This window comes from Lingula anatina, chromosome 9 (assembly GCF_051362555.1).
Source record: "Lingula anatina isolate TDL-2025a chromosome 9, LinAna3.0, whole genome shotgun sequence".
NCBI classification, from domain to species: domain Eukaryota; kingdom Metazoa; phylum Brachiopoda; class Lingulata; order Lingulida; family Lingulidae; genus Lingula; species Lingula anatina.
The window spans coordinates 10,531,008-10,547,799 of record NC_141775.1 but is presented as its reverse complement, the minus strand read 5'-3'; the positions used below and the strand labels follow the sequence as shown (position 1 = coordinate 10,547,799).

General features: G+C 35.9%; 2 protein-coding genes across 3 annotated transcripts; both read left to right on the top strand.

Moving 5' to 3' along the window:
• Positions 1–621: 621 nt before the first annotated feature.
• Positions 622–11,469, top strand: LOC106153828 (selenocysteine lyase). 2 transcript variants are annotated; one of them, XM_013527932.2, is made up of 13 exons: positions 622–666; positions 3,926–3,993; positions 4,694–4,812; positions 5,302–5,373; positions 5,607–5,831; positions 6,128–6,255; positions 6,870–7,028; positions 7,404–7,510; positions 7,806–7,842; positions 8,273–8,356; positions 8,678–8,777; positions 9,114–9,183; positions 9,591–11,469. In XM_013527932.2, the coding sequence occupies exons 2-13, from the start codon at positions 3,944–3,946 to the stop codon at positions 9,748–9,750; spliced, it is 1,311 nt and encodes a 436-aa protein (XP_013383386.2). In that variant the 5' UTR covers positions 622–666; positions 3,926–3,943; the 3' UTR covers positions 9,751–11,469. The 2 variants fall into 2 exon arrangements, with proteins under 2 accessions (XP_013383386.2, XP_086852043.1); XM_086995917.1 differs by lacking the exon at positions 622–666 and adding an exon at positions 2,734–2,752.
• Positions 11,470–12,014: 545 nt separating this feature from the next.
• LOC106153829 (uncharacterized) lies at positions 12,015–16,271 on the top strand. Its single transcript, XM_013527933.3, has 3 exons — positions 12,015–12,175; positions 13,881–14,158; positions 14,565–16,271. The coding sequence occupies exons 2-3, from the start codon at positions 13,940–13,942 to the stop codon at positions 14,895–14,897; spliced, it is 552 nt and encodes a 183-aa protein (XP_013383387.2). The 5' UTR covers positions 12,015–12,175; positions 13,881–13,939; the 3' UTR covers positions 14,898–16,271.
• The last annotated feature ends 521 nt before the right edge of the window (positions 16,272–16,792 follow it).

Here is a 16,792-nt window from a genome sequence, read left to right as displayed (position 1 = left end):
TAATGAACGAGCAATATGTGCACCAATATGTGCACCAAAGTTATACATGTAGAATGATTTACCTATTGATATAAGCACTTCAAATGACATGAAAACTTTTAAGAACTTTCAAAGACTTCCCTTTTAAATTAGTTTACATAAGGTCTATAATTGATACAGTAAAATTTGTTTTAATTCTGCTATCCCTTTAAATTAATGTAATTTTAATTGGATAAATTATAATTATTTAACCCTTGAATTTATAATTGTAGACCTTTGATAAAAATCTAATGTTAACCTTTAATTTCTTAAGCCATATTAATTGAGACTGTAACCTAAAGGAATCAGCCATACTTCTAGATTTAGCCTACAACTAAACCTAAGCTAAGATTTGCTGTGATATTCTCTTTGCGGGTAGGCCTATATTAAAGGATATGAATTCAGCATATTGTCTTTAGCTGACTTGGCTTGTTAAGTAGTATATTTCAGCAGCTATTGAAACTTAAAAGGTAACTGTGTGTTGAGGAGATGAAACCAAGAAGTGAACGCGACAAAAAAGCTAGGACCCTGGTAGAAATAATGCGGCAGGTGAACTAGGTTGAGACCCGTCTCACCTAACGCAATCTGTAAAAGCTCTTCTGTAAAAGAGACCGGAAAAAGCCACAACTAAAACTAGAATGGTCGACGGTATTAATTTCCAAACCGCGAGTCTAATGTCCACCGCGCACATGCATTGCACTTGTGATGTTTAATGTGAAGATCGTATATTATATATATCATCGCTTCTTCTTCTTCTTCTTCATGTGCCATCACCGATGCGGTGTTTGACGAACGTTGATATTTTGCCAATGGGTTATGTTTCTCGCCTATGACCAAAGGTGTCTTGTTGGTAATTCAAAATGGTCAAGGAAGGTTTTTCGTTGTCTGTCTCAGGCACTTTTGCCAAGTAGTCTACCACTAAGGCTAAGATTCTCCAATCCCTCTTTTTTTGTTGGAATGTCTCAAGAACTTCTGTTGTTTATCTCTGACAGTGTTGAGGAGTTGCCTTTTTGGTCAATCTGTTTAGAGCCTCTTCATTGTCAACATGATCAATGAGTGAATGACGCTATAATCCTCGCGAATTTTTATCAATGGCGATGAACAGTCTACCTTCAGTCAATGCGTCAATTTTGGCCTTTGAAAGAGAGACATCTTCAAAATTTGTGATTCTACAAAAGAGCAAATCATTTGGAAAAGGTATGTACGTTTTATCTTAATTTTTATTTGTTTTTCGCATGAATAAAGTGCGTAAGATGTGTAAACAATTGTGTTTAGAGCAGAAGGGGGACGTGTCCACAAAGGGTTTGTAAATATGCACCCAAATGTTCACTGACATATATAGTGACAGTCAATGAAAACGTATCAGTGAACTTTTTGTACTTTTTTACAGAGAATCGATTCCAACCATATAAACGAGTTCAAATGCACATGTTTGAGAGTCGCCTTTCTTGACTGAATAATGGGTCATATTTCACAGGAAAACTGTTATTTTCTTAATGTTCCAAAGGAACTTAAAATATAATTTGATAAATTAATGATGCATTTTCATTGACTGTCAGTATATAAAGAACTGTTAAATGAGAAATGTCACTTCTTTGTTTAGATTGGAAGAACACAATTAAAAAGAAGCCACCAGTGATTTACTGGCAAGCACAGAAGGGTTTAACTGCACCAGAAATCCCATATGACGGGACCCCTTATGTTCACTTGGGGAGGCTCGTTTTGGTATGTCACCTTGGGAAAGACTATGGGAAAAAGAAGAAAGAGGACTATAAAAAGAAGACAGAGAAGAAAATGGTGAATGTTTTTCATTACTTAAAAAATGAAATGAAATGTAAAATTAAATGAACAAAGCAATGTATTGGTGACTTAATTGTCTAAAATGTATTTGATACACTGTTATTAAATGCCAGTTTAAGGCCTTTGATAACACACAGGGTAAATCCTTTATATTTTTCAGAAAGAAGATCATGTAATCATTAAAAGAAGAAAAATGTTTCAGACCAAAAAACAAAATTGTAGAGCACAGATATATGTTTCCCAGGTTGTGCGTTTTCCTGGATTTAAGGTAAGAGTAACATTTTTCATCTAGTGATTGTACTAGTATATAGAATTTTCTTCAGCAGTGAAGCTGTTCATTGCAATTTAAAATGTGAAAAACATATCTGTCATCTCCAAATGTTTATCTTATGTTGTCAAAGTATTTGTCACTGGCTTGAGGCAAACTTCCCTCTTAAAAATCCTCAATCTTAGTGTACCCAATCACAAAACAAAAGTAAAGTCATCATTAGGATGAGATTTTTGCAGCAATCATGAAATACCCTTTTGAATAATATATATATATATATATATATATATATATATATATATATATATATATATATATATATATATATATATATATATATATTGTATAAGGCTAACAGCCTACACATATTTATAATAACATTTGATATTATTGCATTCTTAGATAACGGAAAATACCACCTGGAAAAGAGCAGAGGCCTCAAAACGCCTGAGGGATAGTCTCAGTGGTGCTTCTGATATTGAGAGTGTAGTTGAGTACCACATGCAATTCCCATCAGGGCATAGCAACCATCCCACCACAGGGCATAGCAACCATCCCACCACAGGGCATAGCAACCATCCCACCACAGGGCATAGCAACCATCCCACCACAGGGCATAGCAACCATCCCACCACAGGGCATAGCAACCATCCCACCACAGGACAGGTTAGCATACTATAATATTGTCAGGCCCGTAGCCAGCAATTTCAAAAGGGGGGTTCTTTTTCTGAATAAGTGGACCTTTTTCCATAAAAACTTTATGTACCTAGGTCAAATTTTACCCAGAGTGGACCTTTTCCCAGCAAAAGGGGCGGTTCTTTCTAACCCCCCGAACCCCCCCTGGCTACGGGCCTGATTGTAGAGGTTTGTCCATCTTAAAGGACACCTATAGTTATCACAAGAATGTAACTCTTCTTTCACTCAGTTCATAATAATAATTATAATAATAATAATAATAATAGTAATAATAATAACATGGGACATCATAAGAATCTAATATATTTTTTAAATTTTGTATTAATTTAGCTGAAACACATTATTTCTGGGCCAGCTTGTTGTGGCTCAATATGATAATATAATACTTTTAAAATGAATGTGGTTTTTAAAGAGAGAAAATAAATAATTAATCCACCTCTAACATTTTCTTTTATTCTTTTCAAGTGCTATAGTAAATATGCATGTACTGTTTGTGTGAGATTGTGTGTATTTGTACTTCTGTAATTCATCAAAATGCATAATTAGACGGACATTTGAAACACCATCACTATTGAATTGGGCACATGTAACACTACAGTATACTACTACTACAGTACGTACCAGCAGCACTGGTTGCTTTCATGAGACAAGTAAAAATAGAGTTCAAAAACTAAACTGACTAAAGACAAAACATAGGTTCTTTTATTCAAATTAGATAAACATTAAGAGGAGATTTAACTATAAAACTTTCACTTAAATCGTCATTTCAAAAATAAAAGAAAAAACAAAAATTAAAAAAACCATGCCAGTAACCACCATAAAGGCAGTGGCATAATCTAATAGACCAGTCAATACCTTTTGTCAGTTTTAGCTTTCTCCTTAACTTGGTATTTTCTATAACACGATACAATTTAGAGGTCTATATTAACAATAAATCTTGAAAAAACTACAAAACTAAAGTTCTATTTTGTAGTTTATGTTCAACCGAGAAGACATCGATGCAACAGCATGCTTTTGTTATTGACTGAGGTCACATGCACAATGCAAGTGCGCGGTGGACCTTCCAACTCGCGTCGACCATTCTTCCACGTTGAACTGGTTACCTGTGTAGCCTATATATACGTTTCACCTTTCTGTTGGCAGGATAGGCTGTCTAAACAAATGGAACACAACATCAGTGGCCCTGAGCTGCAGAATGACGTCGAGGATATGTGAGTGAATTTTCCAAAACGAAACCGTTTTCTAGTCAGACTTCTTGATAAACTGAACATATTCCATGATATCATTATAAGTGATATAGCGGGCACGCATGCATGTACTACTCGCTAGAACTCATGTAGTGGTTATATTTTATAGTCTGAATAATTAGGCACCATCACTCTTATTAATTTGCTACTTAATTTTAATGTAATTAAATATTTGGTAATGTTAACATGCTCATCGAGAAAAGAAGATATTATTCAGAACAGCAGGCTTACTAACCTGCTAATCAAATATGGCAACCCACTTAAAAGTCTGCTGTCTGAATTCCCCTAACAAGCACTGAAGAGGTACCCAGTGGGGATTACACAACAAGTACTCAAGTGGGACAGCCATATTTGATCCACAGACTAGTTAGTCTGCTGTTTTGAATGCAGTCTTGACTGTACATGAAAGGAAGACTGCTTTATCCTGTAATGGTCTCTCAAGCCTCCACACACATATGGTCGAATGGAGCCCAGATTTAATTACTCTGCCCCTGCAGGGACAACGCGTGGGAAGGCGTGTGAGAGTCGGAGAGACCATTACTGGAGGAAGCGCCCTTCCTTTCATGTAGAGTCCGCCATATTTGATCCTTGGATCAGTTGATACTCGGATTTTCTATTCTGAGTGTCTCCTTAGAGATGACACTATAAAGCTCACTGGTTTCAGGATCTACCTGGACTACAATGCCACCACACCACTGGAGGAAGAGGTGGTGGAAACAATAAGCAGAACCCTACGAGAGGCCTGGCAGAATCCAAGCAGTTCTTATGCCACTGACACCTCAGGTAAACCACCCAATGGGTTCATTATGATTGACCAGGGAATGGGTTATTACCTCTGCCAAGGAGGTTATGTTTTCACCCCTGTTTGTTTGTTTGCCTGTCTGGCTGTCATCAACATGACTCAAAAAGTTATGGACCGATTTTGATGAAATTTTCAGGAACTGTCAGAAGTGGGCCAAGGAACAGATGATTAGTTTTTGGTGGTGTTCCGGATCAATAATCAGTCAATAATCAATAATCAAAAATATCAAAAATTTAGGGGTGAAATGGCAGTGGATAGAGACTTTGCTGCCTCGGTGGAGGTCTGCACTCTCAGAGTGCTTTTCTAGTTTATTTATTTATTTGGTTGTTTATCTGTTTGTTTTAATTTTAGAGGTTAATGTTTCTCTTTATTCATTCTTTTAAAAATTATTCTATAGTGTTGTTTTGAAATCATTTTCCGTGAGATGTAGGTAATTTAGGAGTAAACTACCTTATTTCGTTTCTTTCCAGGCAAAAGTGTGAAGCAGATCATTGATGAAGCTCGTCAAAATATTGCTGATATGATAGGTGGAAACGTTCAAGGTACAAGTATAATAATTAAATATGTTCAATGATTAGTTTTTGAACCAGATATTTTAATTGCATGAAAATCACTTTTATTTTTGTTCATTTCTTACCTTGGCTTTAGTTTTTTCGTTGAATCTTGATAAAGAATTTTTGTCAAAAATTCAAACTGATTTCTCATTCAAATTTAAAGTTCAATACTGTAACAATAATTATAATCCTTATATAATTGTCATAATTTCTTATTTCAGACATTGTGTTCACATCAGGAGGGACCGAATCCAACAACATGGTCTTTCATACCATGCTCAGCCATTTTGAATTCAAATACAATAAAACTGCTTTAGAGAGACAAACAGAGGGGCACGGCATCTCAGTTCCACCAGACAAAAAGTTACCTCACTTTATCACTTCCAATATAGAACATGATTCCATTAAAATAGTTTTACAGGAGTATCAGACATTGAGGAAAGCAGGTTAGTTATTATTATTATTATTATCATTATGTGATGATTCTTGTGACCTTTGGTAATTACTAAGATGCCGGAGTCATACCATGACTCTGAGGCGATTTTAGTGTTCATGAGATGGATAGCGTCTTTCTGATGATATGCGCACTACCAAGTTACTTTTATTATTATTATTATTATTATTATTATTATTATTATTATTATTATGTTCGATTCAATGATTACTTGTGCTTTCTTTGAAGAGCTTAACAATCTACAAAAAGGATTGCTCGGGTGTCTATAAAAACTTTTATCATTTTCAGAGGTGACATTTGTACCAGTAAGTAAAGACACAGGACAGATTGTGCCAGAAGATGTGATAGCTGCCATCAAGCCATACACAGTACTTGTCTCTGTGATGTTAGCTAATAATGAGACAGGGATAATACAGGTGGGTGATCTTCAGGATTAATAAATAAATAAATAAATAAATAAATAAATAGAGTACATAATCAATGTGTGAATTGGTAAATGAGACCAATTGACCATAAATAAATAAATGAATAACTTGGTGTATAAGTTAATGAATCACTTATTTATGAAATAAATAAATGAAAGGATTTTTATGCATGAGCACCAACTAAAAAAAATGAATGTTGTTTTTGATAACATTTAATTTATGGCTGTTATTAAAGACCTCTTTCATGCCCCTACATGCTGCTGGAAGGGTAGGAAAAAGCAGAAGACTCAATAATGAGATTGGTTTTAGTTTTTAGGGGGAAAAACTTGCAGCTAGTGATTTGGAATTTAGGTTAATTGTTTATGATACAGTCCCATTACATTTCAGACACCTCATAGACTGCATTCAGAACAGTGGACTGACTAGTCCGCGGTTCAAATATGGCGACTCACTAAAAAGCTTGCTGTCTAATCTGCTAATAGACACTGAAAAGATTTCCCTTGAGAAAGTATTCAAGTGGGTCGGCCATATTTGACCCGCAGACTAGTTAGTCCACTGTTCTGAATGCGGCCATAGGCACTTTATGTATACTGATTTCCTTGCAGCCAATCGCTGAGATAGCAGAAAGATTGAGGACAATAAAAAGAGGCGATGGCGAGACTTCTCGTATCTTCCTCCATACTGACGCCGCCCAGGCCTTGGGCAAAATACCGGTCAGTGTCCAGGACTTGAGAGTGGACTACTTCACCATTGTGGGCCATATGGTAATGTCTACCCTGTGGTCATCTTGATATTTGTTCTTTGCTAAGATTTATTGTATTATATTTTAAAGAACATGAAATCATTTTAAGAAAAGATTTTTTTTAGCAGTGAATCATTTAAATCTGTGATAAGTATCTGTCAGTTGATTTAGAGAAAATTTGTAGGTGTTTGTGTGTGCCATGGGATTGAAAAAAATTGTCATTTTGTATCAGTAGTCATAAAATTGGTATATTGTAACAATACTAATTTGAAAATTGTTCATGAGAGCACTGTTAATGTATTACTAACTTAAATTTAATGGATGAAAAATTTGACAAACATATTTTTATGTTGAATGGTAATCTTATATCAATATATTTGATTTGGTTTTCACACAGTTCTATGGCCCCCGTATTGGAGCTCTGTATTTCCCTGGCAGGGCGGGGACAGCTCCTCTGTATCCTATGTTCTATGGAGGGGGACAGGAAAGAAACTACAGACCTGGGTAAGTAATTTTCTGTGGCATCAAATTATTGATCATGTCAGTCAGCAATAAAGCTCACTGTTCATATTGTGTGGTATACATATCTCTATCACTGTCACAATATTTGAAGAGTTTGACAACTGAATATAACCAGTTATTTTGTAAATTATGATTTGTCCAAACATTTGGGGGAGAACATTAGTTGGTGGTGTCACTACAAGTTTCTGCAAATAAAAATGAGCCCGTGTAGGATGTTTTAATAGTTTTATATGAATTCGGACATGTCAGTAAATGATGCCAGGTTTATTTATTTCAGGACAGAAAATACCCCTATGATTGCTGGGTTGGGAAAGGTAAGATGTTTTATATGCAGTGACACTTTGGGACTGGAAAGTTTTTACGGGTTATGCAAATATTCGAGTTTACTTATTAGGCAGTGTATAATATATATATATATATATATATATATATATATATATATATATATATATATATAAACTCCATAGGTTTTGTTTGAGATGAAGCATTATAAATATAGATTTGAGTTATATGTTACAGTAAGTGGACAGAACTAACTTCACAGAGTTTACTGTATATAGTTTTATATATTTAGTTTTGTAGATAAGTTTATTTGACACTCATTTCTTTCTCATTCATAAAATTTTCTGCATCACTGTTTTGTTGTAGATTGTAAAAAAATAATAATAAAATCAATGTGAAAACAATATAACATCATATACAAGTTAAATCTTGAATAAAAAAAAACTGTAATTTTCTTTACAGGCAGCAGAACTAGTGTCAAGAAATGTCCAGGTTTATGGAGGCCACATGGAAAAGATACGAAACTACTTAGAGACACAGTTAGAGGTAATGTTATTGATGTCCAAGTAAAATATCAATATTATTTAAGCACTTTTTGATATTGCTTTTTACTGTTTCCTATGAGTGGTGTGTAATATTTCATTTCTGAATTTTTTTTTAGTTTTCTGGAAAAATAAGTGATTATATTATATGCAACAAGTGTTTTGATGTGGTTGTCCATATAACACAAAGAACCTTTCTTTTCACACACACGCACACACACACACACACACCCGTGACCCTGTGCCCCCCCCCACACACACATACACATACACAAATAATTTTAGACCCACCATATTTAATAGTTAATGCACTATTTTACTTCAGACAACCTTTCCTGACAGAGTCAAATTCAATGGGAGATATCCCAAGGTGCCAAGACTTCCAAACACATGCAATGTGTCCATTCTAGGGGCCAAATTACATGGTAAAATATTTACTTGATTTGTTTAGAGTTTTTATTTATTTATTTTGTGGCTTTGCATATTTGAGGGAGTTTCTATTTAGTCTATAGGTTAATTAATTTTAATCAATTAAAATTGATTGGTTGCTTGATTGATTGATTGTTTGCTTGCTTGCGTGCTTGAATGATTGATTGATCAATTGATTGGTTGGTTGATTGATCGATTGATTGATTGATTGATTGATTGGCCGATGAAAAATGCGAATTAATTGAGCTGCCTTGGCGGAGGTCTGCTCTCTCTGAGCGCATTGCTTGTTCATAATCATGTTGGTACCTTTGCTATCTCTGCACATATTGCAGGGTTCCAGGTACTGTCCAAGTTGAAATATGTACAGACCAGTGTAGGGGCAGCCTGCCATGCACAGAATAGGTACCGTAGTACTCACATTACATTTGTTACCTTTGGTAGAAAAAGGCTTTAAGTGATATTGATATTTAAACATCTTGAAATCCTTTTTTTATATATCGATCAAGATAAGTAACAAAAGATAGGTACATAAATGTGTAAGTTATTATGCCAATAACGATAATAATTTATTTTAGTATTACCATTAAAGATTGACATGAAGTTCATAAATAACTGTTACAAACAGTAGCTTTAATAATAATCAAAGCATTAGAACCCCAAGGTAAACGGTTAATATTGAGATTAATTTTTACCTTAAAACTTTTAACCTTCTTTTTTTTTGCCTACATTGTTTTACGCACGGGTTTTTATTGTTTCTTTCTATCTGTTTAATATTACATTGTTATTATAATGCAAATTTCCCATTCCAGGCCCTCTCACATTTTGCTAGCGTCAGGAGTGGATCCCACCGCAGCCGCCAACGCGTTACGTTTGAGTGTTGGCCGACACACGACCAAGGACGACATAGACAGAGCAATAGTGGACCTGAAACAGGCGGTTCAGGCTTTAGAGTCTGATATTGGGCAATAGTGGTGTTCTGTGACTGGGCTTACATCAACCATAGCCGATCTTGGGTGGGAGCGGCGGGGCATGTTACTTTCTACCAGGGCCACAGATTGATTTTTCACTAGATATGCACAGTTTGTGTCTCTGGCTAAATGTGGTCAATCTTCTAACTGTGGCTGGGGGAAAATGTGCTTATAATATCTGCCGCCCTGGTAGAGGGCAGGGCACGTAGCCCACTCTCTTCAGATATACCTCTACTTATCTCACTAAAAAGGATAACTAATCTCACTTAAAAGCATTCAGATAAACCCATCGTATTAGCTAGGTCGATCCAACTATGCGGTTGATTCTCCCTAAGTGCAATCACTGTAATTGATATAAATGTCTGACACGCCTCCTAGACCCCATTCCCATAGATTTTAGATCGATCTATCCCTGTGGGGAGTCTCACTAGATTACTGTCAGCTTAGCCGGCTTAAGCGTCTGTCCCGCCTACTAAAAGCTGTAAGGGGGTAATTAACTATGGTGCGCGCTCGGCTGACTGCAATTTAACGTGAGCCCCCAGGGAGTTAGGTCGATCTAAATCTATGGGAATGCACCCCTAGAGTTGTTAAGGATAATAAACTTATTAATTAGCTATTCAGAGAGGTATGTCAGACAATTTAACTGATTACACTGAATCCACTTTAGCGAGAATCTCCTCAGAGTTGGATCGATCCAACTGGCATGATGATTGAATCTGAATGAAGTCTAAAGGATAACTAAGGGTAATGAAAAGGATGAGTGACAGGAACAAAAGCAAATTAATTATTCAGACCAGTGCCATACATATAATAGTAATGCAGACTACGTATGATCTCTTGACTAGTGAAAATCCTCTTTGAGAGGGGAAGCGTCGTCATATTGATCATATATTAACGGACACTATTAGTCTCGAGCAAGGATGTGTATCTCTTATTGAAATAATCAGGTATATGACGTCTTAACAAGATGCCTAATGATTTTTAGAAGCTCATTTTAATGATTGTGATTAAGTTTGTGATGCGTGTGTCATGTGATGTCAGATCTGGCGATTTACAAGAATGAAAAGCAGTAAAATATGTGAGAATTCATAAAAGTTTACTGCTTTTCATTATATAGTTAAATGTATAAATGAATTCATGATTGACCGGAACGGGGTAAAAAACGAGGGTTTGGCTTGAGAATTATTTTAATGTTACGAGAAATACGCGGTCGTGCTAAAAGCCGGTTCCACAGGTAAAAATAAGTTATTCAGAATTATACTTTGTTAGACATCAAAGCTTTCAAATGTCTGTTTTGAACCTCAAGTAATTAAATTTGTGTCAGTTTTGATAATAGTAATAATATTATTTGTGACTAAGACTATATTTTATTTGGCAGCTGTGGGTAAAATGCAAAACGTATTTTGACTGAACAAGCATGTATTTTTTCATGACAAGGGTAAATATTCATGTATTTTTTCATGACAAGGGTAAATATTGTGGCAACTTTAGATGTATTTATTTTTTGATCTGAAAAAGATTTTCTAGGAATCTATCAAACTATAAAACCAGTAATTAGTTCAAAAATCAAATTATGAATTTATGGAAACGTCTGTCTCAGTTCCTTTGAAAAAAAGGTCCAATATTTTATTTTAATGAGATAAAGATGGAAAGCTTGATCTTTTAAAGTCTTTTAAGAAACAAGTTTCTTTCAATATGAAATAAAGTCAACACGAATGAAGTTGTAGTTCCATTATTTTTACATCTTGACGTTATTATGGGGCACCTAAAGTTCATTTCTGGATACCGCATATGTATTTGAAAGAAATCTATAACCAAAGGAAGGAGGTCAAAGTAATGGAAGGAAAAAGAAAGCATTGTTTCAGACATACACCAAGTCCAGGCACTATTTTCTCATGGTAAAGTAGGGTCGTAGCCAGCAATTTTAAAGGGGAGGGGGGGGGGGGGCTTTTTCTGAAAAGGTGAACCTTTTACCATGAAACCGTAGTGTACCTAGATAAAATTTTACCAAGGGGGGGGGGGGGGGGGGGGACTTTTCCCGACAAACCCCCTCCCCGGGTTACGGGTCTGTAAAGACGTCTATGATGCTGGGTCCAGTCCTCAATGATGCGATAGACAAACCCCACTCTAGATTTTGACCAACTGACGTCACGATAACCGTAACCTGTGTGAATCCAGTGAAGGGCTGAATCTGTTACGGGGATCGCCAGCTCGTTTACACCGACGACATCGGATAATAGGCGTGACCTTGACCTTTGACCTCGTGTGTAATTCCAGATCAATACAGGTATACGGATAAACAGGTGTGGGTTTACAGACAGAGGGGGAAGTTAAATTGTTATATACACCTGAGCCTAAAAACTTCCTTTTTAACAGTATGGCTGGGATCTAGGAAGGCGAAGTCCGCGCTTAGCGTTCTTCTCAGGGTAAGTTTCATACATATTCACGTGAAACACCAAAGATAATCACTAACATTGAAAACTCTCATGTTATGTTATATTATCACAGCGAAGATACGCCCAGTGCACTAAGCATCTTATAAGGCAAAGTAGGGCGCCTTTGATATAAGGTATGGGTGCTCCCAAATAATGGAGTCAGTGGCTCAGATAATGTCCCCATGAGGTTGGGCAGCGCTGTGAACATCTATAGCAAGCTGAAGGCATAATATTCTACATATGGAAAAGACGTTACCTGAAACCGAATCATTGCAGATCGATTTCATTGGGATCGATATAACCCCCCCCCCCTTCCCAGTGCGTTGTAAGGATGGAATTTGGGGAAGATAGTCTTATAAATTAACTTGAATGGCGGGGTGTAGAAATAGATTAGATAAATTTTTAGAACGTAACGACCACTGACTGTGTATAATCAAGCTAGAGGTCTTCAGGTGTGCAAAGCTGAGCGCGTTATTTATGTAACACAAGACTATGTTTGAGGATATTATTTTTGTGTAGCTCGTGAATGCGACTCCGGTTAGTCACCGCCGGTTGAAAGAGGGTGTAACTTCTACATGATGATTGTTATAATGAAATGACGGCGTTAGGAGGTCAACAGTTCTATAAATACTAGATCCCCCCTACTCCCCTACCCCCCCCCCCCCCCTCAAAGCCCCAACCACCACCTTATTGGACCCCGCCTAATGAAGCGACTGGCAATATGAAAACGACTAAATTTAACTGAAAAATGCAATTCAGTCTGAGACGCAATTAAAATAAACCTCTCTGGATCGATACTATTTTTGTTGTTAATTTGCATGACCATGCATTTATGTGAGTACAGTGTACATGTGAAGGGGGTGGATGTTTTTTTTTTCTGTTTACGTTGTTTTTCCACCAACAAGCCCAATTATCATATCTCTCAATTCAAGAATGTTTTCTACCTTGTATAAAATAGTATTGAGCACAACCTAGGTTACACAGGGATATGACCTGGTACCGCAGCCGTATACAAAAGTACAGAGACCTAACAAAGGTCTGTATATCCATATACTGAAGAGACCGTGAATAGAAATCGTATCATGAAACACGAGCTTAAAATGAAATGGTCTAACGCGTTGTTTGCGTTTGTATTCCGCATACCTGGCGTGCTTTAGCCGATGAAGTCCAAGACTATGCAGGTTTATATTCTCGGTAGATTGTAGATGATCTTATATAAATTGTAGATCGTATAAAGGTTCATATCAAAAGATAATGGTCCTGTGATTATCGAAAGTTGATGGTCGGAGTCGATTACAAAAGAAAGAAAGAAAGAATAAAAGTAATGGTGTATGGAGGAAATCAAATGAATTGATAGAGCGCATTTGATGTTCGTAATTATAATTATTTGGAGAATTAAAGAAAGGAAAAACAAATCAAGAGTAGACAAAAAAATGAAAGAAAGATAAAAGAAAGAAAGAAAAACGATTGACAAAGAATCAATAAACGATGGATAAATAAAAACCATTTTTTAACAATACAATGCTTGTAACTATAATTTAGAGAGACGGTAAAATGTTAACACGAGATCTAGAAAGGAACAAACTAAGAGAAGACAAAAGACGAAATAGAGATGAAAAGAAAGAAAGAAAAAACAGTGAACATGAAATAAATAAAAGAAGGATAAATAAGAACTATATTTTTTTAAACATTACAGCTAGCTATTTCAGCCACAGAGGAACAGACTGAATACAAGCACAGACGCCAACTAAGAAAATGAACCACTACTCCCGCGACCCGTATTACAACGCAGGCCACCGTGCCCCTAACCCGGCCTACCAGTGGCCTCAGAGGATGTACGGGGCCAATCCCGCGGAGTCCGCCGTCCCCACCAGAGACTACGATGATAGGGACGACTATAGGGCAAGGACCAATGACATGACCTTTGACCGCTTTGATGCTCAGGAATCTGTGGGTGCGTCCACTGCGGGACAGGTATGAAGAAACGCTGTTTTTTTTTTTTTTTTTTTTTTTTTTTTTTTTTTTTTTTTATCTGCTTTTTGATTAAATTGATTAAAGGGTATTTATCTTCAATTTATGTACTTTTTTTAGACTTGTAAATAATCTGTCGAGTGTAATTAACATCCCTGCAGTTTTGATATAGGTAGACTTTTTAACTTTTTATATAAAACGCAATGTTTTTTCCCCGGGAAATTTCATTTGATATCCGAACCGTTAAAAACGACGTAAGGATTTTTAAAAAAACAATTTACATGATGATAATTACCAAAGACGTTTAACTGTGAATTCAAAACAGCTAGCTGTAGGTAGAAAATGTGTTTTGTTTCTGGTCAAAATTATAAAGCACTAAAATAACAAAATTTTTCCTACACCTTTCCAGTACACTTATTCCCGGAACATAGAACGCAAAGAAGAAGACCGCAGTTGGAGCTGGCTAGCAACAGTTTGGTCTGTCGTCACCACCATGTGTATTCTTCCGCCATGTGGATTCCTAGCACTACTTTGTTCGATCCATGCGTACGTGGATCACAAGACGAAGGACTATGCAGGGCTAAAGCGGAAAAATCGATGGGCACTGGCCATCAACCTCATTTCTGCGCTTCTCGTTATCATTTTTGTTGCTGTGTTTTTTGGAGTGGTTTATGGACTTCCTGTGGATGCAAATCTTCCAACATGGATTCGCAGTTTTCGGAATACAACCACCTCAAAATGAATAGTTTTCCTGACTCTTAGGATACTTTTTGGGGGGCATTAAAACTCCAAATCGGAAATGGTCTAAATCTTTAGTCAAATTTTAAGCCTACTTTGATCTAAGTATAAAACAAAAAGTCTGCACCTGTTTCAAAACAAGCAACGCATGGCTAATGATACTGAACAGTACTTATATTTTATACAATAAAGCTTATCTGGAGTCTAAAAGCTTCAACTGGTTTTCGTTCTCAAGTAATTTTATAAAAGCGTTTTCCGGAAAATGAAACCGTGAGATCACTAAATACGATTGGCGAGGGAAAGAAAGCGTAAAGCACGTGTTGTTCTAGCAGGGATGTACCTATCTATATATGATTTAAGACTGGTATATATAGTTTATTTTAGATAGTCGAGGTAACGGGTCCTGTTTAGACATGATTTTCGAATATCCAGGTTACTAAAATGAGTATTTATGCATACATTTTTTCCATATTTTATAACATCTCGTATTAAAAAATGGAGGTTTGGTATGGTAGGCCTATTTCATTCGTCTCCTGAAAGATACCTCCCGATGACGTATAAGAATAATTTATTATGTACAATCACGCAAAGACAGGAGAAGGCTGTGGCAATCTTTAACCCCAATACAGACGTTTTTGGATACGTCCTTGGTTAGGATAAGCCCCGATGCTTTCAATTTTACAACTGTATTATTGTTACTGTTTTCTCAACTAAGTTATATTTATTTTTCTCATAAGAAGTTATTTATAGAATTCAGTTATGGTAGATCGCATACTGGAACAATATAACATTGGCATAATATATGAATGTAATTCTTTTCCATTATTTTACGACGGAAATGATTATAAATATATGTTATTGATATTATATGATAATATACACTAAGCAGGGAACAGTTTAAAGATAAAGATGTTGAATATTTAAGCGAAACCCTTCATGAGAAAAGGTTTTGCTTGCCTTATCGCTATCAGTTAGTAGATATCCTAGATTGTCTATATACCGTTACTAGTATTAGCTCATTTATGGCTGTATCTGTACGTTTTCATATTAATTACAATTCTTTCAGGCAAGAATGCAATTCAATATCGTCTAGTATGTGTAGCCTTAATGCAGATTTCTTTTTGTTTATTTTTTAATAATATTTATTATTTATTCATGTTATTTGAATACGTTAGATATGATGACTTGAATGGCACATAGTACACATCGTACTTTTACTTCCTTAAAAATTGTTTAATCAATGGAAGTGTCAGGATTTACTTTTTATCGCATAGTTATTGTTACATGTGCCAGAAGAATGTGTTGAAATAATAAGGATCGTAAAAAACGCCAGGTTTTTTCTATTCATTAAAATAAATCAGATCTACGTTAAACCGTATTATTGTTTCGATGCACGTAAATTGCATTAGTTTTATTTCTGTCTTTTTCCTATTAAAAAAGCAATTTTCATTTCAATTTTTAGAGAATGAATGTGAATCTTGTTATCTGAATAATACAGTCAAGACGGTGGTTTAGACAAATGTTCAAAAGTCTAGGAGTGTGCTTGTCTTTGCCATTTGAAGCACCTCGGCTGAACTCGTGTCTCAAGTTTACGGAATTAACCGAAGTGTCCCGAATGCTGCTTTTCCAGTTACCCGTTGAAGGAGGTCGTTCACATAAAATTTAAAAAAAAAAGCTTTTGACCGGGACACAGATAAAATACTGACATGATAAACTATGTGGGCGAGTTCTTAATGTAATATGGTATACTGTCACGAGATTTATGTCCCAAACAATCAGTAAATTTTCTTTTAGCAGATTTCCTTGTCCAGTATCGGTACTCTTAGGCCGTGTTCACATCTCTGTAGATTGATCCAAATCGTTTCAGCTTATATGACGTACTAACGGGGTACTAGTCCC